Genomic DNA, 27,577 nt, shown 5'->3' on the forward strand with positions numbered 1-27,577 from the left:
TGCACAGAGCAGAGCCATAAAGTTGGATGGGTGCATCCCTGGGGGACTGGCTTGCTTGCATAAGCCTCTGGCACTACTTCAAGGAAAATCAAGAAAACAATGAACAAGGAGAAAAGCCAGGGAGCAGCCAGCAAGGCCCAGCTGTGGCATGGGAAGAGGCAGGGTCCAGTAGCCAGACCTACGGACAAGTCCCTGTGGCACAGGCTGACGCACAGAAGCAGCAGTGGCCACAGTGCTGAGGGCCATGGCAGCCTTGTGCAAATGCCCCAGAAGGGTAATATGGCAGGCTCAGCAGCAGCAGGGCTATGGTCAGAGGTGGACAGAGCCCCTTGAGTAGTGCATCCAGCACATGCAGGTCACCAGTGGCCAGACACTTGGGGCTGCACACAGTGAAGGCCCAGCACAATCCTGTTGCAGCCCATGCCTAGCAGCCCCTCCAGCAGTGTGCCAGCACCAACACCCAGCTTGGCAATTCCACCATTACTGCAGGGCCTCACAGCCAGCAGTCCAGGCCCCTCTCCATGGCCAGCAACCCCACATGGCCCTTGTGCTGTTGTCCCAATAGAAAAAAGCGACACTGGTCACAAGGCTAGCTTTCTCCAGGAGCTCCTTCTGCTCTCCCCCACCCCTAACTCCCTAACTCCAGCCAAGGAGTACTAGCAGGGCCCACAGGCTGAGCTTTTTGTAATACTGACCCCTCAGTCTTGGGGGCAAGATGGACCTGCCAGAATCCTGCCCCACCCCTGCCTGCCTTACACTCTTTCTGGCTTACCTGAACACCTGCCTCAGGAGTACCTTTGCTCCCCATCCCCCCCCCAGCTGGAGATGCCCAATCCTAACCCCAAGCAGTTGAAGAGAAGAGGCAGCGTTATCCATGAAGAGAGGCACGGAGGCTTCTCACAAGACTTGCCCTTGCAGTATGTGTACACAAGGCAAGCCTGCTGGAACAAGGCTGCAAACCCACTGTGGGTAAACAGCCTGGGGCAGTTGCCAGAAGCCAAAGTTTCAGGGAATCAAGGGAAGAAATGGCCTGGCAGGACCCCACACCCTCCCTCCCACAGGAAGCCAGCTAAGATTAGCTCTGGTCCTCTCTGCCTGTCCTTTTGGAGCAGGGTCTCCTTTCCCACAGCAGTTTTTTCCTGCTCTGTTCTCCTAAGGGATCCAGATGGTTTTCAAACTACAGCAAAGAAAGACCTGAGAAGAGAAAAGGAGAAAAGAGACTTCTCTCCACCCCCAAGTACTTCCTATTCCCCAAACAGTCCTTCCTGACCTGCTGTCTGGTTGTCAGCCCCAGGCTGCTCCAATGCCTGCACCTTTTACCCCACGCTGTCAGCTTCTGGAGCTTCACTGGGTACACTCCACCCCTTGGGTGTGAGGTACCAACAATGTTACCAACCATAGCTGCCTCCATGTGGGACCCAGAACCAGTGGGATCAAAGGGCAGGGGTCACGCCCCAAAGAGCTGATGGCAGTGGGGGCTTCACGACCCAAAGGGCCTGAACTGGAACCTCATCATCTCTCCTCAGACCAGAGCACTTCCAGGGTCTTTAACACACCGACACACACACTGACACACACACACACATACACACAGATGTTGGGAAGGGGAGATAGTCACAGCACCTGGTGTATCACAGTGACTAAGTCTGCTTATTTGTCATTTATTTTTAAAATATATTTAAACAGCAGCAATCACTTCCAAAATGCAAAAAAAAAAAAAATTACAATTTTTAGAATAAAATTATAATGTTTATAATGCGAGTCAGAAAGAATTGAAGGTACAACTGAGAATCAAATCACGCAGCACTGGGCGTGGCTGGAGAAGCCAAGGCCCACTGGCTGGGGCGTCAAGTTGACAAGAGGTCCCAACCAGTGAGGTTTCCACCCTCAAATCATACCCCCCCAACTCCCCATTGACGAAGCCAGTGTTCTCTAGGTTAGAGAAGGAGAAGCGTCAAAGAGCTGGCCCTCTGTGGGGGATCCCCCAAACCCAGTCCCCCCACCAGCCAGGGACCTGCTAATCGACCTCCTCCATGTTGCTGTAGGTGGGGGCTGGGCGGTCCACAGGGGGGGCGAAGCGTTCAGGGGCTGTCCGCGTGGGGGCCACCTCGGGGGCCTGGCCAGGGCCTAGTCCCTGCAACAGAATATGAGGACAGGGGTTGGGGGCTGCCCAGTATGCCGCCTGGCATCCCGGGGGTGCTGGCTTGGAGCCCTGGCACCCAAGGGAGGGCCCCAAGGCAGGCGCAGACAGCAGCGGCATTGAGACAGAGAGACGAGATCGGCCTGAACAGTCTCGCTTTATTAACACTTTAAATACAGGAAGCTGCTTGGGCAGGGCTAAGCCCCAGGCCAAGGGTAGGAGCAGTAGGACAAACGGACAGACAGCTGGACGGGATACCCACCCTAGGATGCTCTGCCCCTGCAGGAGCCACAGTCCCCACCCTCTCCCCTCAGATGCACACACTGAGGCCCAAGCCCAGAGTTGGTCCCCACCACAGAGGCAGGCATGGCCTGGCGGGCAGGTAGGTAGGCCAGCTCACAGCAGCTGCCTGCAGGTGAGCTCATCTCCAGGGACTCTGGGATACCAGAGGATAGAACACGTTGAGCACGAGGGCCACCAAAGCTGCCACGGTGCCCAGAACAAAGTATCGGAGACAGCCCTCGTCTGGTGTGGTAGGGCCACGTGGTGGGGGGCCCACCCAATCCTGGGGCCCCCAGGGACCCAGGGGCGCAGGCCCCTCGGGTACTGGCTCCTCCTCGGCCTCCAGCTCCTGCCAAATCCGGGAAGCCTACGGTATGCGGAAACGGCCATCAGCACCCAGGGCGGGGGTGAGGGGGTAGGGGGACCCAGTGTCCCCAAGACCCCTGGCCATGACAGTCCCGCCCCAGGTAACCGGCGCTAACCCCCTACATCCCAGGTCAAGCGGCAGAGAGGTGGGCAGGCAGGAGCCAAGTGGGCCATTCGCAGGGTTGTCTAGATGGAGAGCACCACAGTGGGCGAATCTTGATAGCATTTTGGCCTCAAGAAGCTCCCCAATCGACATGCAACTTCCCCACGGGGGTGGGGTGGGGGTGGGGGTGGGGGTGAGGGTTAGCTGGTCAGTTTTTTAGCCCAGGCTTCCCACAGAGGAGACTGGCTCATGGAGGACAGAGCTGCCAACCCCAGAGTCATCTCCTGGCTCCCTCCCACCTACATCCAGATCCTGATCACTGTCTGAGTCTGAGCATAGAGGGCTCAAGGGAGGAGAGGACAGCAAGGAGACCAGTCCAGAAAAGAGTTGCGGATGTGCCCACCAACCAGGCCTATGGCATCCCATGTCAGTAAGAGAGACAGAAGATCCCGAAGGCACAGTGGGGACAAAAGCTCACCTCAGAGAGGGTGACGGCCACACTAGGCTATGGCCTGCTGGATAGGCCCTGTCCTGAGTGCACATCAGAACACAGGGACGATCACAAGTGAGGGTCTGTGGGCTAGCATGTGGGGAGTGTGCAGAGGGAAAGTTGGGAGGTGTTAGGTACAGTCTGTTCACACCACTGTACCCAGTGAAATTTGGAGCAGCTACTTGGCCCGTAGCCTATGCACACACCAATGGCAGCGTGTTGCTGTGTGTGTACCTCTGTAAGTGTCCCTGCAGCCTGGGAATCGCTCTGGCTAAGGCTTTGATGTAAGGGAACCCTGTCTGTGACTCTTAAAAATCCCAAGGTTCCAGGGGCCTAGGGCTGTAGGAGAGGAAGCTGTGCCCTACCCCCGCCCATCTGTGAGTTGGGCCCCACTAGCCTGAGCAGCCTCCCCGTGCCTCACCTGGCTGGCAGCAGACTCAGCTGCAGGGCCTAGGTCTGGGTGGTGTTCAGAGTGACCTGCCCGGGGGGGCCTCTCCACAGGAGAGTTCCGCCGGCGGTAGAAGAGTACATAGGCATAACGCGTCACGACCTGGCTCTCGTCTACCGTTGTCACCGTGCTGTCATCAAACAAGCGCCAGCCTATAGCAAGGTGGGAAGAGTGTGAACATACCCTGCACCAACACCCCTACCATCTATCCTGCTGGCTGCGTGTGCCCTCACCCACGTCGCTGCGCTGGCTGCTGCGATCATTGGGCAGGCGCGCACAGGCAGTGTAGTGGCCACCGATCATGCCTCCATAGTGGTTGATGACAGCATACAGGTCATAGCTGGGCAGCTGCTCCTCTTTCTGACCGATACAGAACTTGCTCAGGTCCAGGTTCCTGTGGTACAAGCCAGAGAGAGGTGAGACAGTCAACAGGTGCCCTGGATGCCGACCTTGGCCCCCATGCCCTGACTACAGTCACAAGGGCCCACTGCTCACCGAACAGGGAACTCCACCAAGTCATTGATCTTGTCACGCCAGATGAAACTGCGAAAGGAGAAGCGCTTGAGCTGCACGATGAGCACATTCGGCAGGCGCCACAGCAACAGCTGCTTGGAGGCCTCGCGGTGTTGTTTGCACTGCGGGCAGTACCTGACAGGGGACAGAGGCGGAGTCAAGACCAACAGACCTCCACTCCACTCTTCCCCACTACCTGCCTGCTGCCCTGTCCTCACCAAGCCTCCTCAGGTGCCAGCACCTCAGGCCGCGTGAAGAGGTTCAGACACTGGTCCAGAGTGAAGTGGCCAGCACGGGCAGCCTCACCAGCAGAGCCTGGATCCTCAGCATATTCCAGCTCCTTGGAGGCTACCAACACAAACTCCTGCAGGCGCTCATTGTTCCGCCAGACTAGAGCAAGGCTGCAGTCATCACCCAGCTCTAGTGGGGTGTCTCCTGGAAACAGGCAGGGAAGGGAATCATGCAGCTGTGGAGAGCAGCCAGCCCAACCCACGCCAGGGGTCCCTCCCACGGCCTCAGACACCTTTGTCCTCTAGCCGCTGCTCTCGGTTGGATACATCAATTCTATAGATAAAGAACTGCGGTGTGTGGGAATTCATGGCTTCACTTGGGTGTTGGTACCCAGGCACAGCAGCTGTGAAAGAACATGATAATCAGAGCTTTCCTGTCTACCAGAGCCTAAACAAGCTTCCCCCAACCTCCCCTACCCCAGCTCCAGAGCCTTTCACCAGACTTTTACCTTCAGGCCGGGACACCCTCTCACCAGCAGGCAAGGAGCCAACTTCAATGGGCCCACTGGCCAGCATCTCAGAAGAAACTCCACTGGTGCTGGGCACAGGGCCCCGATCAGGGGATGCCCAGTCCCGGGGGACCCCTGTGTCCCCCTCAGCCACAGGGGTCACCAACTGGAGCTCTGGTGGCTGAACAGGGTCCCTGTCATTGTCCCCAGCCTCCAGGGAGCTAGTGGACAGCAGTGTGGCACAGCCAGGGCTCTGGGACTCCAAGGCCATGCGGCCAGGCTGGAAGGGTGGCTGGAACACACTCACAGAGTACCTGGTAACAGGCAGCAAAAGCAAGTAACAATCCAGACCAACGTGTCCAGCACCTCTGCACTCCACCCCCACCCCCCACCTACCCCACCTTAATCCAAACACTGGGCACTTACCGGGCATAGCCCTCTAGCAGCTGAGCAAGACGGGCATAAGTGAGGCGTGAGGCAGGTACACTGACCAGGAAGGGGTAGCCAATGTTCTCAGGGCGGCAGAGGCCCTTATGGTCAGGCCAATGGGTTTTCTGACAGAGCCTGGAGAGAAGGAGGAGGTAAGACTAGGGCCTTAGCCCCACCTCTACACTAGGGCTAGACCAAGGAACTGGGTATGCCAGCCCTGCCTCCCCCAGGGTCTGGTAGAGTGGGGTGGCAGGTAGAGGGCTTAAAATATATGTGCCTTTATGTGGAGAAGAGGTAGGGCAGCAAGTGGAAGGTGGAGAGGAGGGACGGGGGGAGACCACGGGAGTCCTCACTGGTTGCAGTAGCCCACGCGGTAGCAACGGGTACAGCGCTTCAGCTTCTCATCCTCTGACTGCTGCTTCCGCTGGCAGGCTGCACACTTGGAGATGGGGATGCTGGGCACCTGGGGGCGCTAGGGTAGGTCGTCTGCCTCAGTGAGGCCAGGCCAGGCAGGAACGCCCCCCTCTCCCATCAGGGCCCTGTGCCATCAGGTTGGCCCCCACTCACCTGCTGCACCTCTAGCACCACCACCCGCTCCTTAGCTAACTCTGGGGATAGCAGCTCGAAGCAGAGGAGCGTGTCGGAAGGTGACACAGTGTCCAGTGAGTGGGAGGGCAAAAACACACGGTGGAAGCGATTCTTAATCACCTGGGGACAGAGGACACACAGATCCTATGTGAGGACAAGCCCTTTCCCTGGCCCTGCCCCAAAGCACAAGAAGAAGACCTGACCTTGATCTTGGGTCAATGGGGGCAGGGTTGGGGATTGTGGCCCAAAAGAAGTATATGCCTCTGCTGGCCCCAGCCTCAGTGCCCAATGGAATAAGGAGCCTGGTGCGTCACAGAGCATGAAAAGACCAGGATTGGGGCAGGTATCAACCATACCAGCTCTCCACACCAAGGGCCTCTACCCTGCTGTCAACCAGTGGGCCCTGTTGAGACTGCACCATGGTTATTATGGAGGGACCACATTCAAGGAGGCATCTCCCTACCTCTACCCCCCTGAGGTAAAGGACACTACCAGGCAGCAGGCTAGGAACCTTTGGGGAAAACCGGCACACAGATCTGGGAAAACAGGAGGGAGAAGCAGAATGGATGGAGAACGTCTATAGCTGGTGGATGGCTAGTCCTGCAGCTCAAGCTCCTTGTCTGAAGAAGGAAGAGCAGCTGGGGGCCAACAACAAAAGGGGGAATAAATCCAGATGATGGCTGGGAACTGAGGACACCTCAGTTACATAGCCCAAATGCCTGGTTTCAACCATGCCTCAACCAATAGCACCCCACCTGTCTCTGTGCAGTCACATGCACGTTTGTGTGTACACGTACAGATGCTAACGATCGTACACACGTATCTGCGCGCTGCAAACACAGACACGTGTCCATGCGCGTAAGAGCCTTGGAAAGACAGACACACCTCAGCCAGACGCAGGTTCTCAGGCTTCACGTGGACACTCTGAGACAGGGAGTCCAACACTTCACTTGCACTGGAGTTCTCCTTGCTGATGCTCACCAGAAACTGTGGTGACAAGAGTACAGAGTCCATGGTGGGAGGTAGGCCAGGGTCTCTGTGAGAGCCCAGCAATACGGCCTTACTTCTCACCTTGACGGGCTTGCTGTGGGGCTCCCGGGCAAAATAGAAGATAGGGAGAACCTTTTGCTTCTGTGGCAAAGGCACCGGCAGGTACAGGAACGGGTCAAAAGTGATGGAGACCTGCAAATGTACAGTTGCCACTGGGTGGCCACAGAGGGAGTGGGGGGCAGGATGCTTGTGCCCTGAGAGCCCAATCCACGCCCTTGGATGGCTCTCAGGGTCTCACAGCCAACCAGCAAATTCTCAGGCTTGACAACACTAGATGGACCAGGAGAACCATTAGGAGAGAACAATCCCTGTTTCTGGTAGTTGAGGCCTTCCTCAGCCAAGCCACTTTAACCATCTGCCCCTCACTTGCACACCTTGTGCCTTTCCAATCTTACCCATCCCCACCCCACCTTACATCACCCAAACATCACTTTTACCTCAGTCAGGAAGCCTACCAAGCCTGACCTCTGCAGCCCACACAGGGCCTAAGGCCTCCCCCTCACCTTCTTTGCCCAAATGTTGCCCTGCAACACCTAAAGATGCACATGCCTCTGACCCCATTCTGACCAGGCTAGCTAGGAGAAGCTGGGGGTGTCTTTCTAGGAGAGTCCGTCACACCTTTGCGCACACGGGGCACACCAGCTTCGACTTGTACTGGCCCTGAAATAGGTCCACGATGAAAGAGTCATTCCTCATCTTGTGCCGCTGCCAGGCTTCCTCAGCTACCACCTGAGGAGCAGAGTGGTGAGAACCGAGGAGACCTGGGGACTGGGACGTGCATGAGACATGCCCACCTCTGCCCCCAACTCTGACCTCATCAGGTCGCCCATCTGAGTCCACGGTCTCCGTGTAGGGCTTATTCTGAATACGGTTCAAGTCTTCGTGCAGCCCATCCAGCAGGAAAGCCATGAACTCCTGGGCATCGTGCTGTGCGTAGCCTGTGAACTGGCTGGCCTTGCTCGCCACAATGGCCTGGAAGCAGGAGCAAGATGTGAGCATGGAGCCCCAGTACCTACCATGCACCCAGCTGGCTGGCCCTTCCCACCCTCTCCAGCCAAGGGTAGGAGTGGCCACAGATGACCTTCAACTTGGAGGGCTGGAAGGCATGATGGGTTCCCTTCCACAGCGCCCGGAGCAGTACAGCAAAGCCGATGGCCAGACGCCCACCAGTCCCCAGTGGGTTGTTGTAGTTGATCTCGGCCTCAAAGGAGCGGTCTAGGGACAGCAACCAAGTAGAGGTGTGAGCAGAGGAAGATATCCCCCATCCCCAGGGCTCCAAGCCCCCGTTCTCACCGTGGAAGAAGTCCCGCAGCTCCCGAGTATTGGATAGAGACTGAATGACGCTGTTCATGAAACAGGTGTTGCCTAGATTGACAAGGCCAGTGAAGCCCGGCAGACACACCTTCTTCTCTTCTTCCTCCTCTTCCTCCACGCTGTCTCCACTCACCGGGCTGTGGGGCATTGGAGGCACCATACATGTGGGCTTGGGCTGTGGGAGTAAGAGGGGCATGAGAGAGCAGCCCTGGGCTCTCCAGCCTTCATCCTTGGCCCTCCCCACCCAGGATTCTCACCGATGCCAGGTGTGGCTCTGGCTTTGGGGCTGCATGCTCCATGGGGGTGCGGGCTACCACACCATCTAGGCCTGTGTCCTCAGATCGAGCCTTGGGTTTCTCCTTCTCCACAGCCCGGGCTTCCTCCTGGCCTGTCAGGGGGTGGGGGGTACCTCCCGGTGGGGTTGAATCCAGAGGGGTTGGACCTGTCGGCACGGCTACCTTTGCACCACCCACTGCACCTTAAAAAGGGGGAATGGTGGGGCTGGTGGTTAGCAGCATGTGGCACGGGGTGGGGGTCTGGGTCATGAGGACTGGGCAATGAAGGGAGCTCGTGTGCAGACCTCGTGCAGCTGGGGCCTCCAGGCCCCCCCAGCGCTGACTCTGCCGCTTACGGAGGCAGATGTCGATGCGAGAGGCCGTGAAGCAGAAGGTGCACTGCTCTGGCTCGATCAGGTTCCTGCAGGAAGAGGCTAAACTCAGAAACTTAGGTGGAGGGGATGCAGGGCTAGATGGGTCAGGGGGATGGAGCCCGGGGTGGGACAGGCACAGTGGCGGGGCCGGGCACCACCCACCTGAGCTTCACCTGCCAACGGAAGATGGCGTGGGGCCCACAGCCCGGGTGCAGTCTCAGGAAGTTTCCGTCCCTGCAGAGGCAGAGCAGGGGCAGAGGGCAGGAGAAGAGGCAGGAGAAAGAACATGAGACGCACTGTCCTGCCTGAAGCACACTGTCTGCCCTGTGTGTCTGCCCACCCACCCACCTGGTCTGGAAGATAAGCGTGAAGTCCTGCTCGCGGAAAAGCACTCGAGATGTGTCCCTGCAGATTTCCTTCACGTACACGTGCACCACCACTGAGTCCGGCCCCTTCTCATACGAGTCATTCTTGACAAATGCCAGGTTCACCATGGACTCGGGCTCTACGTTGAGACCACATCTCAGCACCACCCAGGACAGGTTCCAGCCTGTTCCTACTCTACTTCCTACCCACCCACCAACCTTGCAACCCAAACTAGAGCTCTGCCTGCCCACCCCCAGCCCCACCTTTACCATCCACCAAGGCTGCAGCATCTGCTGCCACTGCCATCTCCTCTTTGGAACGATCATCTTTCTCAGGGTCTCTGCTCCGAGCCATGACTGGGGACACTGGGTCATTCCTGGGGGCTACTGCTTTCTTTCCTGTCAAAAGTGCTAGATTCTCCTCTGAGCCCAGGAGGCAGGTCTGGGGGTTCAGTGGTGGTACACGGAGCTGTTCCTCAGCCTCAGCCTGTTCATGGCGAGATTATGGGCAGGATCAGCCCTGGGTCTGGCAGGAGGCCCCCCACTGCAGTCCACACCCTTCCCCCTCATCTCCCATCTCCCAAGCAGGCACCCCACTCTCACCTGGGTGGCCGGCTCAGCCAGGAACTTGGGGGCCTCACCTCGGGGTCCAGGGCCATCTCTGGACCCTTCCCCCTCTGGCCCTCTGTGGAGATGCACAGCCCTCTTGGCGCTGGGCCCTGCCTGGGCCCCAGGGCCAGCCCCTGCGCCTACCTCACCACGGCCCTGGGCCCGCTTCTGGTTCCGGGCCTCCTGCTTAGCCCGGCGGGGCTCAGGGCCTGGCTCCAGGGCAACAGGAGACGGCTCCTGCCCATTCTCCTGGCACCGCAGCCCTGGCACCAACTCCTGGGTCCCTAGAGGTTTCTTCTGCCAAAGATACAGCAGTCAGGCCCTGTTAACTACACTGAGTATCCCTACCCTACTCTGCTCTGGAACTTACCAGGAGAGAGGGCCACGTGAGCAGAGGCACCTTCTTGGGCAGTGACAGCTGCAGGAGGCCACCTTTGCGAGCCTGCACTTTGGTGCAAGAACTTTCTATCTCAGCATAGAAAACACCACCCCACTGCCGACCACCTGGCAACAGAGTGGGAGGAGTGAGCTGGGGTAGGGGATATCAAAGGATTCAAGTATACTGCTGGGCTCAAAGCAGATGGACATACCTGGAAGCCGCACCACACAGTCTGTGTCTGTGAAAGCAGCATCCACCTCCTCCAGACGCAAGGGACCAGCTCCCACACGCAGCTTGACAATCACCTCATCAGCACTCTGCCTCCAATCGAGCAACAACTCTACAGAGGGAGTGTCAAAAAGATTGTGAGGGTCTCCATGAAATTTTGATGGGCGTAAGCAGGTACCAGACACCCAGCCCTAAGGCAACTGCTCTAGATAAGGGCTATATGCCCAGTGCCCCCTTCTCTCCCCTAGCACTCTATCATCCAAAAGGCTTATTCATTACTCACCCTCTTTGGTCGGCTCCTCCCGAGAAGTGAATGCTGACCCTGACAACAAAGTAAAGAACAGGGAAAGGATGATGGACAGGCAGCCTCCAAGACTCTAACATCCCACCAAACACCATCTTTAGGACTTCAGCCAAGTACCCCAACTTCAAAGCTGAGGCTCTACCCAGCCTGCCATTGATCCTTCTCTCAGCATCAGACCAGGATGGGGAAAGAACAGCAAAAAAGTCATCTCCCAATCCCCAATCTGTATGCTCAACAGGAAGGGGGGAGGGGAAGGCCACAAGCACTCCAGGAATGCCACTACCACCTCTCCTAGGATCTCCATCCTTGCTCTCCTGGTTTGCTCGATCCTTCTGCTTCTTCTTACTGGTGGCCTCCTCCAGTCCTGGGGGCCCTCTCCTTGGGCCTGTGGTGCTGGCCCCGCCAGACATCTTGAGCCGCTTGGGTGACAGCCAGAGTGCCCCGGGGTCGGCAACGGTGTCTGGGTCAGGGCTGCGGCGCTTTCTTCCTGGCCCAGCTATCTTGGCAACTCTTTGTGGACAAATTCTCCAGCAAGGAACTGACAGCCTAACGAGAAGGGGACAAGTGATTACTACCAAGGCCCAAAATTTGCTCCTTGGTTACACCCAGGGCTCAGCAACCTGGGACACTTCTAAGCCTATGGAGCAATATCTCTCTACTACCTGATGTAGCCCTGGATACTCAGACTATTCCTAAGGGGGAATAAATAATGCAAGTAGAGGCAACCACTTCTGGCTGAGCCTCCTAGATGCCTGCCATACAGACACACAAAGAGAGAAGCCTCACTGAGGAGATGTCAGGTCAAGGCAGCCATGGCCTGGGACCAGGCTCCTCCAATCTGGAGAGGAGCCATAGCTCCAGCCCACAGGGCTGGCGCTCTGAGCAGGGTGCTCACTTTTCCCTCACTCTCACTGGCTGCTTAGTCACCACCCGAGAAGTAGGAGGAAGGCAGGAAAGGAGGAGACAGACAATTAAACAGCAGGAGGACCAGGCTCTGTGGCTGAAAACAGGCCCAGCCCAGGTGCTACCACTGCCCAGGCATCATCTTGAGGTTAAGGAGCCCCACCTGCCACCTGCCAGTTCCCACCTTCCTCTGAACCTGCTTCTGTGCACTGCTTGGTTTTTGTTTTTGTTTTTGTTTTTGTTTTCTTATATCTGGAGAGATTCCTCTCTCCAGCTGCTCTCCTATGCAAAGAGGGACCTGCAAAAGCTAAGGTGAAAAGGGTATTCAGATGTCACATTTCCCTTTCAGCAGCATCTCTGCCTCAGGGTGGACATGCAGTCTGAGACTGAAACAAACATTATCCCCTTCCTTCCCATGTCCACCCCCTCATCAGCTCTTAGCCAGTTTCCCACAGACCCACCAGTGGATTCTGGGCTGTTTCTCCATCCAAAATAAAGTTCTCAGAACTGAGATAAGGGTGGGGATGAACGAACCATGGATCCAGGACCCCTGGCAGCCTCAAGCATGGCCTGAGACAGTAGTAGGACAGACAGTGACTAGTCTGTGTTCCCCAGAGTGTGAGTGTGTGGGTGTGGGTGTGGGGAGCGGAGGTTTGGCGGGGGACGGGGGGATTCTTCTACGGGTCAGATGTGGGACTGGTGGGCTGGATCTTCAGTGACGACAGGTCCAGAATCGAGAGGTGAACATCTGCCGCCTCTTTGCTCCCAGGCCCCAGCTGAAGGTCGCGTCCCTACCCTCTCCTCCTAGGACGTTGAGGAGGGAAAGGGGCTGCCTAGAGACCCAAGGTGGCCTAATACGGCCGCGCGGGGTTACTGACCACAGACCAGCGCCCCGGCCGGGCTGCGACCCAGCTCCAGCCTCCGAACCCTGGGCCCGCCACCACCTCCTCCAGGAAGCCGCCCTCGCTCGCCGCCAGCCCTCTCCGAGACGGCAGGCCGGCCACAGGCTTTAGTGTAACGGCCCCGCCTGCATCAGTGGGCCCGGCACGCCGCAGAGCTCGAGGGGTGGAGACTGGTACGGCCCGTGACCTTGAACAGGTCGCCCCAGGCCCGCGTCTCGGCCTCCCCGCTCCGGCGAGACAGGCGAGCAGCGGCCAGCTCCACTCACCGAGCGAGGCCGCTTCAGCCAGCCCTCTTCGGGCCCTGGCAACCCGCTCTCGGTTCCGGTTCCGGCGTCAGGTCGGTTCCGGTTCCGGCGCGCCCCTCCCCCGTCCCGGCGCCGCCACCACCGCCTCAGCGGCTTGTTTTGTTTCCACTTCCAGTTACGGCCGCGGGTGCCTGAACGCAGAGCTGGTGACGCACTTCCGTTGGGAGCAGGTCCGGGGCGGGCCGAACGGAGGAGGCGGGGCTACGGTGCCTTAGCCTCGGTGGGGCCCTGCTGGTGGCAGGTTCTAGGTTCCGCCCAGAGACTCCGCCCTCCCCAAATCAGAGTCGAGACCACACAGGGGGCATTCACACTGGTTTATTGGGGGACTTGCCAGGCTGGGGACTGTTCCATGCACAGGCAGTAATGCGTGCGGGGCGAGGCTGGGGACTGGGGTAGGCCTCGGGTAGGGGTCACTGGCAGGTGTTGTAGATCTGGACCTGCAAGTTGATGGCTTGAAGCACACTGCGCATCCTGGCCTCCAGCCCGTCCAGCTGAGCCGCTTTGCCCTCCAGCGCCCGCTCGTTCTCCTCATAAGTGCCTTCCAGCTCTAGGAGAGACAGGTCTCAGATGAAGGGTCCTTCTCCCAGAGTCCCACATCTCTGGCGTCCCATCCTCACCTTGCAGCCGCTGCAGCTTGTCTTGAGCAGCCTGCAACAAGCCGCGAGCCTCATCCCGCAGTTGTTCTGCCCGTGCCTGCGCAGCCAGCACACCCTGGGCCTTGCGCTCAGCCAGGGCCCTCACTGTCTGGTACTGGTCACCTAGTGGGCCCTTCAGCAGCTGCGGATATAGAGGTCCGGGGCAGGGTGGTGGCCCAGTGGAGGCCCAGCCTCTACCCCCACCCCTTCCAACTGGCTCTGCCTCAACCCACCTGTTCAGCTTCCCGGGCACGACCCTGGGCACTGCCAGCTGTTTCTTCAGCACTAGAGGCTGCCAGGCTAGTCCCTGCTCGCTTCAATTTCAGAGCCTCCAGGAGACCATCCAATTGCTGAGCCCGCTCACCTGCAGAGCTCAATGCCTTCTCTGTACCTGCCATCCTCTCCTGCACCTGCCACGGGTGGGCCTAGGGTTAAACAGGTTTATGCAGCATGCTCATAACCTTGCCCCACTGATGTCCCAGGGAGACCACACCTGGTGCAGGGTCTGCTCTGTGTCCTGTGTGTCAACCACTGCCCCCTGGATGGCACCCTGAGCAGCACCCTGTGCCCGCTGGGCCTCCTCCAGCGCTGCCTGTACTGTCTCTGCCTTCTGTTTCTCACCCTCAGCCCGGCTCCTGGAGAAGAGAGGGAATCAGGGCCTGCAAGTATCAAAACCAGGTGTCAAGGATGGGGTCCAAGGTTGGGGTCAGACCGTGCCCGCTGTGCATCCTTCAGTAGCTGCTCTGCCCGATGCACATCTCCCACAGTACGCGCCAGGATCGTGTCCACGTCTGCCAGGCTCCGGACCCGCTCTGCAATCTCGCCCGCCAAGTGCCGGATCTGCTCAGGTGACGCTGGGATGGAGAGCTCTAGCACCCGGGTGGCCACCATCTCAATGCTATCAGGATCAGCCCCCTCCTCTATGGGGACACAGGCAAGGGCTTAAGGACACAGATTCCCCAGCACGGGCATGGGGACACAGTCTTGGGGTATGGACTCAGGGACCACACATGGGGTACGGATTTGCTAATAGGCATAAGGATGTAACCACAATGACAGGGACTATACATGGGACATAGATTCAGGGTCGTGGACTTGGGGACTACATATGGGCACGGGCTCAGGGTCCAGACACCCTGAGCCCTTGCCCATCTGTGGTCACAAACACAGGTACAGTGCAGGCCCTGACCCAAGTATGAACACAGACACGGGGGAAACACCACATGGCCTGGGCCACAAGGGAGGCTCACGGCTGAGGAAGTCCTTCACACTCTGGATAAGTTCCCGCAGTTCCTGGTTGGCCTGTTCCACCTGTCCCCTGGAAGCATTAGCCTTGTCCAGGGCTGCCTGGGCCCGCTGCTGTGCCTCGCCTGCCTGCCGACGGGTCTCGGCTACCTGGCTGAGGATGCCACCACCTTCTGCCAATGCCCGCTGCAGTTCTGCCTGTGTGTGGCGGGCCCGACCCAGCGCCAGATCCGCCATGGCTGCTGCCCCACTGCAGCTGAGGCCCCCACAACGGGGCTGCCCATCCTCGTCCCGACAGCCGGCACCCCCGCAAGGGCTCGTAGCACAGGGTGCATCTCCCGGGGACCCACACACCTGCCAGGCACAGAACAAGTCAGGGCCTGGGGGAAGGAACAGCCACACCCATATGTCCCACCCGACACTTGTGCCTCACCAGTTCATTTATGCCTGTCAGGCTCAGGGCACGGGTACGGGCAGAGAGCTCGCCCAGTGCCTGCTGGTTAGCCACGTGCTTGCGGTTGAAGTCCTTCCTCCGGGCACCCATCAGCACCTCTGTCCGGTGCCGTGTGCCTGCTGAGTTGCTCACAGGGCTGGGCACTGTTAGGGCTGACATGTTGGCACGACGTTCTGCCTCTGCAGACAGGCTGTGGGCATGGCGGATGCTGTCATAGGCACCTAAGTCGGGCAGAGGCAGGCAGTCAGCTGAAGATCAAGCCTGATCCACACGCCTAGTTGGCCAACAACTCACCCAGGAAGTTTGAATGCTTGAGCAGGTCCAGATGCTGGTCAAGCTGCCGCAGTGTGAGGTTAAGTGCAAGCCCGTCTCGCTCTAGACTGCTTAGTGCATGGTTGGCATTGAAATTCTTGTCCTGCACATCTGTGAGCTCTGCTTCCAGCTGGGTCAGGTGCTCAGTGGCCTCCCCAATTTCACGCCTGCATGAGGTGATGGGGAGATATTATTTATAGAGACTTCAGCCCTAATGCATCGGGCCTCTGCCCCATCCCACCGTGTATCCTCAGGCCCGTCCGCACCGCAACTCCTCTGTGGCCTCCACGAGCTGTGCAGTGGAGGCAGCTGAGGCGTTACGGGCACCCACAATCCCCTGCACAGTGCCCAGCTTCTCCTGCATGTGCCAGAAGCTGCTCTCAAAGGCACCCAGCACACCCGTCTGCTGCAGCTCCTGCGCCCACTGCTCCAGGCGCTGTGTACGAGCAGCCAGGTCCTGTACCACACGGTCCCAGTCTCCGAAGCACGCGTGGCAGGGGTGGCAGGCAGGAAAGACACCCGAGAAGCCACGGGCACACTGGTCACAGCGCACGCCAGACATGCCCAGGCGGCAGCTGCAGTGGCCTGTGGAACGGTGACACTGAGGTGTGTCTATCCCACGAGGGTCACAATCACAGGCTGCAGGAAAAGGGCAGACCACAGAGTTAGGGCGCCAGTGGGGCATCCTGGGAAGTCCCCCATCCACCCTGGCCCCACAAGCCCCCTTACTGCGGCACTGCAACCCAGGGTCTCCCCAGTGGAGCTCCTGGCACTCAGAACAGGTTCGCCCACCGAAGCCAGCACGGCAGTGGCACTGTCCTGTGAACTAGAGTGGGAACAGGGCAGAAGTCAGTCAGAGGCTGAACCCTCAAGACGTGAGGCAGGCAGCTGGCCCCATCTCCCCAGGGATCCACAGGAAGGTCCCATACCTCATTGCAGGTGGGGCCTCTGGCTCGGCTTGGGTGGCAGGCACAGGGCTGGCAGCCATGGCCACTGGTAAGGTTCCAGAAGTTGGGGGCACAGCGGTCACAGCTAGGGCCCTGGACATTGGGGAGGCATGGGCACTGCCCACTGCTTGGGTCACAGTTGCACCGGTCAGTGGATGGGCACTGCTGGGGATCTGTGCCCAGCAGGTTGCAGATGCAGCCTACGCCAGCCAAGATGAGCACACTGGTTAAGGGGAGCTGGAGCAGGGAGCCCCACCTCAGCCATCCCCTCCATACCCACACTCACGGTGACAGCTCTGTCGGGCAGCCTGCCCATGGAAGCCAGGCTTGCAGTGGGCACAGTGCGGCCCCTCTGTGTGGTGTAAGCAGCGCAGGCATTGCCCCGAGTGGGGGTCACAGGCATCAGGGTCCATGGGGTCAATGTTACCACTGCATTCGCATGGTTGGCACTGGCCGCCTGGCCTTGATGGGTCCCCAAAGTGCCCAGGGGCACAAGCTTCGCACCGCAGCCCTGCCCACGGTCAGGGGAAGGCGTGAGTGCTCAGCCTAGCTGCCCCACCCTGATCCCACGCCTGCACCTTACCCACTCACCTGTATAGCCTGCCCTGCAGTGGCACACGATCTGCTGGGAGTACCCATCCCGATGGCAAGAAGTAGCAAAGTGCCGCCGGCTCCCGGGGCCTTCAGGGCAGGGACAGGGCCGGCACTGGCCCCCATATGGCAGCCGTGGGTCCCCGTGGAAGCCAGCAATGCACCTGCAGGGAGAAGGAGGAAGAGCTGTGTCATCCCTGAGCAGCCCGCCCACCCACCAGCTCACTCATAGCTGCTTCAGGCTCACCTTTCACAGTGCTCACCCCCTGTGTGGTCACGGCAGCCCAGGCAAGCGCCTGTGTGAGGGTCACATTCGTCTGCATGCCCGTTGCAGACACACGGCCGGCAGTTAGGGAATCCCCACTGGCCACGCTGGCAGTGCTCGCAGCGAAGCCCAAATGCACCAGTTCGGCAGGGGCATTGCCCATTGGTTGCTTCACACAGGCCGCTGAGTGCCCCCTCAGGGCTGCACTGGCAGGCTGGGGGCAAGGCAGAGGCTGAGCCAGGGAGAGGGTTTGAGGGGAGTTTGGGTGAGGTCACGGTAGAAGGTCAGGGAATGGAAGAGAACTGCAAGTGACCAGGGCTGAGAGTATGGGGTCCAAAGCAGAGTTGGAAGAAGGAAGAAGCAGAGCCAGAGGAAGGAGGGAGAACAGTAGTGGCAGCGGGGCAGAGGTGGGGGTGATGTGTAGAGAGAAGAACAGGGGGACAAAGGGGCAGGTGAATACCTTGACAGCCTGTGGGGCCAAAGCCATAGTAGCCAGGGGCACAGAGGTCACAGTGGCGCCCAACCACTGCAGATTTGCACAGGCACTGACCGCCATGGGGGTTGCACTCAGAGCTCAGTGAGCCCTGGGGGTCACACTGACAGGCTGTGGGGAGAGGGGACAGGGCAGGTCAAGCTGAGCCCACACACCTCCGCCCCACCAGCCAAACCACAGACACTCACGCAGGGCTCCGTTGTAGACCAGTGTGGACAGGCTGATGAGGAGGGGGGCGCAGGCCTCAGAGGGAAGGGTCTTGCTGGGCACCAGACCCTCCTCGTGGCAGCGGTAGTGTTCAAAGGTGGCACGGCGCTCCAGAGAAGCTGCATCACCCCCACTAAACATCTCCAGCACCAGGACACGGGGCAGTAGCACCAGCTTAAGAGATGAGCAAGGAAGAATGAAGTTCAGACCCAGGACCATGTTGGAACTGCCAGGACACTAAGCTTAGCACTGCCACCACTACAGGACCCATCCCACAGGCCCTGCCATCTTGGTTGGTGTGGGAAGAGGGAACTGTTCACCGAGTCAATGAGTAGGCTGGGTCCAGAATAGGGGGCCTCAGGCTGGGCACCTCCTCCTGTTCGCACCAGCTTGAGATGCAGCTTGTAGGAGATGCCAGGCTCAAGGCAGACAGGTCTGGGAAACACCATGTACCTGAGGTAGGCGAGGACAGGTATGGGGTCACCCAGGGTTCCCGTATCCATCATCTTGGGCCTCCCCACCCGACACATAGCAACCAAATCATTGGCCAAGAAAGATACTAGGGCTGGGCCAGGCCAAAAACAGCTGGACAGCCTGATGGAGAATCTCTACAGAAGATTCCCATAAATGTGCCTTCACTGGAATCATCACCTGTGCAGACAGTCCTGCTGAAAACACTCCATACAGCCTTGCAACCCCAGAGCATTTCCCTGGCACAAATGCTTCCCAATTTTCCCTCAATGCCCTTTTTACGCTTCCTCCAACCTCGACCTCCAGCCTCCAATCGCGGCTCCTCTTCACCAAGACTGCATCACCTCCCCTCACCCCAGGTCATTCCCATCAGCCTGCAAACCCATACTAGGGTTCTTTTATCCCCCCTGAAAAAAATCTTTGCTCAAGATTCGAGTCTCTCCCTGGCTGCTGCTTTGTCTTTGCTCTCCTGACCAACAAACCCCTAAAATTTAACTGTAGTCACTGCCTCCACTCTCTAGCCTCCCACTCCAGGGGAGCTTTTGCCCCCGCCAGCATGCCATAGAGTCAGCCTGTTCCAAGGTCACCAGTGACCTCCATTTAGCCAAACCCAGCGGCCACTCCTCTATTCTTATCTGCTCCAGCGTCCAGCAGCATGCAGTGAGGTCAGTGCGCCTTCCTTCCTGAGACGCTCTTCTCTTGGCTTCTGGGACCTTGTCCAGACTCCTGATTTCTCCCCATCCCCCAGCTACTGCCTCTCTACTGGGCTCTAACACTAGAGTACCCCAAAGCTTGGTTCTGCTCCTCCTTCCTTTCTCTGGTCATTTAATCTAGATCCACCTCTTTAGGGACAAGTCCCAAACTTACATCTCCAACCTGAGCCCTCCAGTAATTCCAGACACAGAAATCCAACCACCCACTGGCCTTGTCCCCCATGTCTAAGCATCTCAGAACTGCTCCTTCCTATGTCGCCATCTCAGCGAAGAGCACATGCCATCCAGATGCCCAAGCCCAAAACCCTAGAGTCACCTTTCCACTTTTTCTCCCTTTCCTAAGCCATCAGCTCCTCCACTGGAACCCTCTGGAAACTTCCTTTTCTCGCCACCTCAACTGCTACACCTGTGTCCAGCCCACTGTCACTCAGCTAACTCAACAGCTGCCAGCAGATCTCCCAGCTTCCACCTTGGCCCTTTAGGTCTATTCTCCTCTCAGAAACTAGAGGAATCTTTGCTAAACATAAGTCACAGTTGGCAAAATGTCTATTATGGGTACAGCCAGGTTCATTATGCTATTCTCTGCTTCTATGTATTTTTATTTTTACATGATAAAAAGTTAAGAAGAAAGTGATGAAAAAAGATACATGAAACAAATACTACCCAAAATATAATAAAGCCTTAGACCAGTTACATCCCCACTCAGAGTACTCTGACACCCTCCCTTCCCCCCAAGGGCACTACCTATCCTGACAATCAATGGGCTCCCCTTATTTCCTGCCTTGGCCTCTGGAACTTAGACCCCTGAAGGAGCAGGTCTTGTTCTGTCTACTTCCTTCCTCTGACCAGTGCCATGCCCAGCAGCAGCTGGCAAACAGTACGCAGGAGGAGGAGGCACTTGAAGGAAGGAACAGATGAATGAGCAGGGGGGTCTTCCAAGTGCCCTGCAGGGAGCTTAGGGCTGACCCACAACCCCCCACAGTTGTAGGTGCTACCATTAGTGTCCTCACCTGGTGCCTGGTCGCAGAGTCCCTGGGATGTGGTCATCCTTGGGCAGCACGTGCCCACATGGGCTGTGGGCAGATACAGGCCCTGGGCGCTGCACAGTCAGTTCCATCTCTGCCCATTGCTCAGGTACCTGGGGGAATGGGGTGATGGAGGAGATGCTCCCACACCCAGAGGGTCAGCTCTGGGTTAGGTGTCACAAGGTCTGACCTGGGGCTCCAAGCGCAGTAGCAGGTCATAGTCCATGGCTCTTGGTACAGAGGCCACCAGGAACTCCAGTGCCTGGCCTTCCTGCAGCCTAACAAAGCCTGGGCCAGTCCAAGATGGAATCCCCCCAGGGGTCACCAGGCGCGCCACCACATCAGGTACCTGGGAAGCAATGCAGCTGGGGGTGCGGGCTCAGGCAAGGCACTGCCTCTTTTGCCACAGCCTGTCCCCAAACCCCAGCTCTCTGTTGAGGCCCTACCCGAGGCGGACACCCTCCCTACACCAGGCACCACCCATAACCCTGCCTCTCCAGCCATAGTACCACCCATGCCCTGTCCTTCAACAGTGCCCCCCTACCTGCCCCTGGGCTTCCTCAGCCTCCCAAGTTAGGTGGTCAAGGAAGGGCCGGAAGTAACCAGGCTGCACCTGCTCACAGCGTCGCCCCACCATGTTCTGGCGGCAGCGGCACTGACCTGTGGCCTCGTTGCACCTGGGGAACACATGGTTACTCAAGAAGGATCCCCTTTCCCGCCCAGGATCTTTTCCCACCCCTCCCAGGGCCCCTTATACAGTACTCACTGGGGATCCAGGGCACCACCGACATCGCAGGCACATGGACGGCAGCCAAGTAGGTCGTGGCTCAGGCCCCAGTGGCCAGGCTGGGGGAGAAGAGGTTGCTGAGGGCCAGAAATAGACCCCCCTCTCTGCCCAACAGGGAATCCAATGATGGCTCTCAGCCTCTACCACCCCTTGGGGAAAGCATGGCCCCCCGACCACTGGCTCCCACCCTTGGCCTCCCAGACCTGAGGCCTCTCAACCAGGATCAGACCCAAAGCCCTCAGCGCCCACCCAGTGGGGCAGGGACACCACTCCCAGCCTTATCCTCTGAGGATAAGTGCAGAACTCCAGCCCCTCCAGTCGCACCAGGCAGCGGTTGCAGCCACGTCCAGTCACTAGACGCTTGCAGAAACAGGCTCCACTGTTGCGGTCACAAGGGGTGCCCCCTGGCACTGTGCCCCGTGTATCACACTGACATTCTGCGGAGAAGGAGACCCATCAGCACTTTGGGGAGCTGGGGCAGTGCTCGTGTCCAGTTGGGTCCAGAGTAAGAGGTCAAGGGTTAAGGTCAGCACAGGAGTTAGGACAGGAAGCACATACGCTGGCAGCCTAGAGGGTCACTGGCACTGAGCCCAAAGAAGCCATCACGGCACTGCTGGCAGCGAGAGCCCAGCACATGTTCTTTGCAGCGACACTGGCCCGAGACCAGCCCCAGTGCAGGATCATCATGGGGATCACAGCGACCACCGTCTTGGGAACCCATGGGGTCACAGTCACAGGCTGAGAGCACAAAGAAGTGCAGGGTTACCCTATGCCAACTAGCCCAGCACCAGTCATCTCTCAAGCCCCCACCCTAGATTCCCAGTCTGGCTCCACCCTCCATCCCCCCACCCCAAATCTCTGCCACCTGGACAGCAGTCTGGCACTTCAGCTCATACCCCAGGATCAGCCTTCCCTCTCCCATGTCCAATTCCAGCCTTACAGCGGCACACGGCTGGGTCTCGCAGGTCCTTGGTTGGGTCACGGTAGAAGAAGGGTCGGCAGAGCTCACACTGGCGCCCAGCTGTGTTGTGCTGACACCCATCACACACACCTCCACTCACGTTGCCAGATGCCAGGTATATGGCCATGTCGAAGTGGCAGCTGTAGGTATGCCCGTGGCACTCACACTCTTGGGAGAGGGGAGGGAAGAGCAGGGCAAAGGCCACTTGAGGGACCATGTCCTGAGGGTAAGGGGCTTAGGGGCCCCCAGTGCCACCTTAGGTCCCTGCCACAGGCCAGAATTTGTGGGTGGGGGTTCAGGGACTTTAAGGCTTCAGCATCATACTGGGCCCCTAACCAGAGCAGACTGTGGCAGAGGGTTGAGGGAGTCCCCAGGGGCATCAAGACCAGGATACCCTTCAGGCACAGCCTAGGTGTTAGGGGCTTAACCAACCAGCTCTAGGTTCTGCCCAGGGCACAGCCAGGCCACAGAGTCCTGGGGCTATGAGGGCCGGGGTCTCACTCACTCCTGCAGGCATGACTGTGGCCGTCCTCAGCCGGATGCCAGGGCAGATCATGATAGAAATCCTGACACTGCTCACAGTTGAAGCCACGAGTGTTGTGTTTGCAGATGCAGGCCCCATGAACCTAGCAGGGTGGGTAGGCAAGTGGTCAGCACTGTCCAGCCATGCCTGCCCCTGCCACCAGCCCTACTCCAGCCAGCTGAAGACCCTCACCATGCCCTCAGCATGGGCTGGTGCCCCTGGGGCGGGTGCACACTGTGAGGCGTGTCCATAGCAGAAGCAGTTGCCACGCACAACCAGCTCGTACAGGGCATAATAGTACTTCTCGCGGATCTCCCGCCGTGGGTCAAGCAGGTTGTCCCCGAGCGTGTGTAGCCGTGTCAGGTTCACCCGTAGGTTGGTGATCTTTAGCAAATCTAAGTGGGGGAAAGGGGTTGGGGGCCAGCTGTCCAGGCAGGCTCTTGCTGCCCCATGCCCACCCAGGAGCTGAAGCTGCCAAGGTCACCTTGGGAGACCTCCTGTCTACAGCTGTATGAGCTAAACTGGACTTGGCACCTGCCCTAGGAAGCACCCAGAATAGCTACTGAGGCCCCAGATAGTCACCAGCCGGACGCTGGGACTGCGCCAGCCTCAAAGAATGGAACACTCACTCTGGATCCATGGGCTATAGGGGTCTGGAATAGGGATTGCAGGGTCCAGCACACGATAGATGACCTGGAAGGGCATAGAGTCATTAGAGACACTGGACCTGCCTTATGCCCGTCGTGCCCCCTTTCTGCCCCAAGCCCAGATCCCAGCCCTCACCTCGCCTTCAGTGGATGGCTCAATCTCTGAATAGCGTGACTCACAGACTACGTCATCCCAGTGCCGTGGTGGGGCCAGTGGGACTCCTGGGAAGTCAGCCCCACAGTCATAGGAGAAATATCTGTACACGTGCCAGGTGCGTCCAAAGTCTGCTGAGCGCTCCACCAGCATGGCAGCAGGGCGAAACGTCTGGGTGGGGAGCATGGCTGATCAGTGGGCACTAGGACCCAAGTCCAGCCCAGGCCCATCAAGAGCCCTGCCCAGCTGGGGCCTGCCCTCAAGCAGCTCACAGACAGGTGGAGGTGACCAGGGGAAGCCAAGCAAGGATCAGGAAGGGAAGCCACCTCTAGTGGGGAGACTCAGCGGTCACGGGGCCCAGGGAGGCAGCGCCTGACCCAGCCTGGGATTGAGGCAGCGTGTACAAAGGCCTGGAGGGGGGAGGCAACAGAAGGTGTGGGAGGTGAAAGAGCCTCCCATCCAGCCAGGGCACAGCATATGAGCACAGGGAGGCTGGGCTGAAGAGCTGGGACTCTGTTCAGGGGCAATGGGGAGCCAAGCAGGGTGCTTCAAGCAGGCTCCCAGACACACGGGCACCTTGAAGGTCATAATGAGGTGCGTGAAATGGAACTCAGCCTCCAAGTCCAGCTGGATGGTGACCACGGGGACACCTGGGGCAGGAGTCGGAGGTCAGGGACTTGAGGCTACTTGGTAGACAGCCCTGCTCACCCATACCTCACCCACAGCCTCACCATTCTCTGACTGCCACCAGGCTGCCCGGCGCTGTGGTGCGAAGCTGGTAACTACATTCTGGATGCGATGGCTGTTTGGGTTGTCTCTAGCAGAGAAGGGGCGCCGGGAGTCACACAAGAAGCATTTCTTCTCGTCCTGGGTCAGGTCAGGGTCAGGATCAGCGTTAGTGCCTCAGCCAGTGCCGGCACCACCCTGACTCAGCCCCCCACCTCAACTCCAACCACACCTGCAGGTGACTGACGATGCAGTAGGGCTGGGGCCCGTGCAAGCCACAGGTGGATGAGGCGGTCAGTCTGTCAGCACGGCCCACCAGCAGGTCCCCTGTGGCGGGGTAGCAGCTTCCCCGCGAACAGCCTGGCACATCCAGGGCCAGGGCCTGGGCCAGGGCGGTGGCCAGCACTGGGAACAGGGCGTCAGCTGGTTCTGCTGCGCTCCCACCCCGTAGCCCCAGAGCCAGCTACCCCAGGACCCACCATCACATCCCGCAACCCCCAGGCCTTCACCAGGCCCTCTCACCGCTCAGCAGCAGGCCCAGTAGAAGCTGCCAGGGCCCAGGCTGTCCCCGCAGGTCCCTCCCTTGTTCCCCTGCGGCCCGCTCCATCCTGAAGAGGAGAGGAATCAGGATGAGGAGGGGATGAGAGGTCTGGGGCCCATGCCCATCTATCCCCTCCCTTGGGGTCCCGTATTGACTCTGCCTGTGTGGGTCGTTGGCCGATTCCCCACTCGGTCCTCTGTCCAGCGGTCCCTCCACTAGCTCGGAGTCCAGCGACTTTGAGCAAAGTTGGGAAGTATGGCAGGAAGCAAAGCACGGAGCGGATCTCGGGCAGGAGCACAACATCGTGCAGAAACCCCCACCTCTCTGGAAACGACCCTCACTCTAGAAACTAGACACAGGCTGGCTCACCTGCAAATCTTTATTGTGCCCCCATGCCCAGGTCTGCACAGAGCCAGGGGAACACAGGGTTTTGGGCCCTTAGGCCACTATAGTTAGGGGACGCACCAAGCAGGGGCTATGGCATAAGCAAAGGAGAGGAGTCTGATCTTTGAGACCTCAAGTGGCCCATGGAAACTAGCCTTTGTCCCCAGTGTCGTTGGTGCTGTGGAAGTCACCATCAATTAGGCTTTTCAGTCCCAGGGCTCCAGCATCAGTGGGGAGGTGGAAGGGTGCACTCAGGGTGTCAAGCTCCCCTATTCAGGGATGTGGGATGGACAGCCTGGCCGGAAGGACAGGACAACATGGGGTAGGGGGGGAGATGGAGAAAGGCCATCTCCTGCCCAGGGTCTCCGCTTCCCCCAGTCGCTACAACAAGTAGGCATGAGAAGAGCTCAGTTTCCCACTATGAAAATGAGTGCTGGTCACCGACAACAGACCAGAGCAGTACCGACCAAATCCAGATCTTATGGCTCTTCATCCACTCCGGGCCTTCTGGCCCACCGAGAGCGCCTGAGCCCGGGCTTGGAATGCGTGCTGCCCAGAGCCCATGCCCCACCCAGGCCCCTGGGACTGCGGTAGGGACCATGGATTCTGGGGGTCTGTTAGGGCCCTGTCGGGGTGACTTTGAGCTGCCACAGCTGCGTCCACTGTCTGGGGTCAGGTGGAGAGTACCCCAGAGGTGTAGGCCCAGGGGAGAAAGCTGGGGTTCTTCAGGGGAATCATTAGGCTTCACAGGGAGAGTCTGGGCAGGGGGGCAGTCAATCTGCTGGACTTTAAGGGTTGCTGGGAGTTGCACCAGTTATGTGGAGTAGGGGTCTCCAGACACCTGGGGGGTCATGTAGTCGATCTGAGGGACTCAGGGATACTAGAGGGGGCTCAGAATTTGAGCTCATTCAGAGATAAGGATCTATCAGGATCTCAGGGGCACTTGATGGTCTCAGGGAGTTTTACTTGACGCCCTCCCCCCGACACCCGCCGCCTCCCGGTTTCTCAAGGTCAGAGGGCCACTGGAAAACAACATGGTGTCACATAGAGGTCATTCAGGATCAACAGGCACTCAGTGGTGCCTCTGGTCTCTCAAGGTCAGGAGATTCCTGGGTCACTCTGGGGTCACTCTGAGTCACCCAGGTAGTCCCAGAGTCCCTCTTACTGGCATCCACAGACAGCAGTCAGCAGGTGGTGTACACAATGGCTCACAGCTGCATGTGATCAAGCAGCTCTGCTGCCTGCTGCTCCAGGGCCCACAGGGTGGTCACTTTCTTGCCCAGTGCCTGCGCATTCTGAGCCAGGTGGCGCTCCAACCCTGGGGATCAGGGTCATCTGAGCCAGGCTCTGACTTCTGGTCCTAATCTCTGACCCTGACTCTGACCCCAGCCCTAAATAAGCTCTAACCCTAATTAACATTTGACCTCCTGTTCTGGACTTTGACCCCAGCCTGAGCCCTATATGAATCTGGACCTGACCCCTATGTGAATCTGGACCTGACCTGCACCCTGCCCTGACCCTCCCACACCATCCCTATAACTCTGACCCTCCCTTCTGACCCTGAGCACCCCCCATACCCACCCCACCATGGCCCAGCCACGTACCCTCTAGGCAGCTCCAGCTGTTCTGTGCCAGCTTTAGAAACTCTTGGGCCTCAGCTCATGCCCACTGTACCTGCTCTTCTGCATCTTGCACCGTGGCCACCAGGCTATGCGTGCCCTCCTGCAACTCCACCACACCTAACTGGGCCACCTGCAATTCCTAGAGCAGGACTAGATCTGAAACCCCACCCCACGTATACTCTACAGTCCCAAACACATTGCTACCCAAAGTTCCTGGGTTGGGGGGCAGGGGGTTTTAGAACTGAGACCCTGCCTCAGCCCAGCATAGCCCAGTCCCAGCCTAAACCCCATTTCACACTATTCCAGAGGTGTCCCTGAGACCCTAATGTCCACTTTTCCCATCTCACCTTGCCCAGGCTCCCAGCCACACCCAAGGCATGTGCTGCTCACTCTTATGCCTCCTGGGCCTGCCGCTGACTCAGGGCCAAACAGGTCCTGAGAGCCACAGCTGCACTGGACAGATGCCCCAGGACCAGGGTCACATCCACTGCCAGTGCCACCCAGGCCAGGCGGCCTGCCACCTGAGGCAAAGATTGGGGAATCACAGAGAGGTCACAGCAGGGTAGAGCATTACATGGTCAGGGTATTTAGCACCGTGGTATCTCAATTGGTCAAGGATCTCAGGGAAAGAATGGGGATCACAGCAGCCTCAGAGCAAGAGGTGTGAGGGAGCTGAGGGGTATGGGTGGGGTATCACCTCCTGTACACTGGCCTCCAGACGTCGAAGTCTCTGTTTCACCACCTGCAACCCTTGCTCTGCAGCCCTTG

General features: G+C 58.7%; 2 protein-coding genes across 22 annotated transcripts; both read right to left on the reverse strand.

The window, feature by feature from the left end:
• Nucleotides 1-1,654: 1,654 nt before the first annotated feature.
• On the reverse strand, nucleotides 1,655-13,242 carry USP19 (ubiquitin specific peptidase 19). 18 transcript variants are annotated; one of them, XM_061196768.1, is made up of 28 exons: nucleotides 12,778-13,060; nucleotides 12,084-12,206; nucleotides 11,280-11,542; nucleotides 10,976-11,014; nucleotides 10,676-10,804; nucleotides 10,456-10,589; nucleotides 10,080-10,382; nucleotides 9,741-9,963; nucleotides 9,460-9,616; nucleotides 9,274-9,345; nucleotides 9,043-9,158; nucleotides 8,720-8,940; nucleotides 8,442-8,637; nucleotides 8,230-8,363; nucleotides 7,962-8,120; nucleotides 7,767-7,877; nucleotides 7,170-7,280; nucleotides 6,984-7,085; nucleotides 6,078-6,218; nucleotides 5,864-5,982; nucleotides 5,508-5,645; nucleotides 5,082-5,395; nucleotides 4,866-4,976; nucleotides 4,561-4,777; nucleotides 4,325-4,477; nucleotides 4,063-4,223; nucleotides 3,803-3,981; nucleotides 2,141-2,789 (listed from the first exon to the last, which is right to left on the reverse strand). In XM_061196768.1, the coding sequence occupies exons 3-28, from the start codon at nucleotides 11,404-11,406 to the stop codon at nucleotides 2,562-2,564; spliced, it is 4,095 nt and encodes a 1,364-aa protein (XP_061052751.1). In that variant the 5' UTR covers nucleotides 11,407-11,542; nucleotides 12,084-12,206; nucleotides 12,778-13,060; the 3' UTR covers nucleotides 2,141-2,561. The 18 variants fall into 18 exon arrangements, with proteins under 18 accessions (XP_061052767.1, XP_061052765.1, XP_061052762.1 ...); XM_061196784.1 differs by lacking the exons at nucleotides 2,141-2,789; nucleotides 12,084-12,206; nucleotides 12,778-13,060 and adding exons at nucleotides 1,655-2,134; nucleotides 13,068-13,241 and having other exon boundaries at nucleotides 8,720-8,934; nucleotides 9,747-9,963; nucleotides 10,080-10,379; XM_061196782.1 differs by lacking the exons at nucleotides 2,141-2,789; nucleotides 12,084-12,206; nucleotides 12,778-13,060 and adding exons at nucleotides 1,655-2,134; nucleotides 13,068-13,241 and having other exon boundaries at nucleotides 9,747-9,963; nucleotides 10,080-10,379.
• Nucleotides 13,243-13,405: 163 nt separating this feature from the next.
• Nucleotides 13,406-27,529, reverse strand: LAMB2 (laminin subunit beta 2). Of its 4 annotated transcripts, none has more exons than XM_061196788.1 (33): nucleotides 27,507-27,529; nucleotides 24,785-24,870; nucleotides 24,495-24,667; nucleotides 24,268-24,403; nucleotides 24,113-24,186; nucleotides 23,519-23,707; nucleotides 23,365-23,428; nucleotides 22,928-23,130; nucleotides 22,718-22,838; nucleotides 22,192-22,380; nucleotides 21,810-21,989; nucleotides 21,576-21,688; nucleotides 21,231-21,310; nucleotides 21,009-21,141; nucleotides 20,655-20,813; nucleotides 20,450-20,577; nucleotides 18,576-18,708; nucleotides 18,237-18,429; nucleotides 18,016-18,159; nucleotides 17,538-17,787; nucleotides 17,291-17,454; nucleotides 16,986-17,210; nucleotides 16,682-16,899; nucleotides 16,482-16,578; nucleotides 16,019-16,391; nucleotides 15,735-15,919; nucleotides 15,420-15,661; nucleotides 14,992-15,340; nucleotides 14,454-14,661; nucleotides 14,235-14,376; nucleotides 13,975-14,151; nucleotides 13,724-13,883; nucleotides 13,406-13,653 (listed from the first exon to the last, which is right to left on the reverse strand). In XM_061196788.1, exons 2-33 carry the CDS (start codon nucleotides 24,867-24,869, stop codon nucleotides 13,517-13,519), a joined length of 5,424 nt encoding a protein of 1,807 aa, XP_061052771.1. In that variant the 5' UTR covers nucleotide 24,870; nucleotides 27,507-27,529; the 3' UTR covers nucleotides 13,406-13,516. The 4 variants fall into 4 exon arrangements, with proteins under 4 accessions (XP_061052771.1, XP_061052769.1, XP_061052768.1 ...); XM_061196786.1 differs by lacking the exon at nucleotides 27,507-27,529 and adding an exon at nucleotides 24,964-25,063 and having other exon boundaries at nucleotides 17,538-17,769; XM_061196785.1 differs by lacking the exon at nucleotides 27,507-27,529 and adding an exon at nucleotides 24,964-25,063.
• Nucleotides 27,530-27,577: the final 48 nt, after the last annotated feature.

This window comes from Eubalaena glacialis, chromosome 7, assembly GCF_028564815.1.
Source record: "Eubalaena glacialis isolate mEubGla1 chromosome 7, mEubGla1.1.hap2.+ XY, whole genome shotgun sequence".
Taxonomy (NCBI): domain Eukaryota; kingdom Metazoa; phylum Chordata; class Mammalia; order Artiodactyla; family Balaenidae; genus Eubalaena; species Eubalaena glacialis.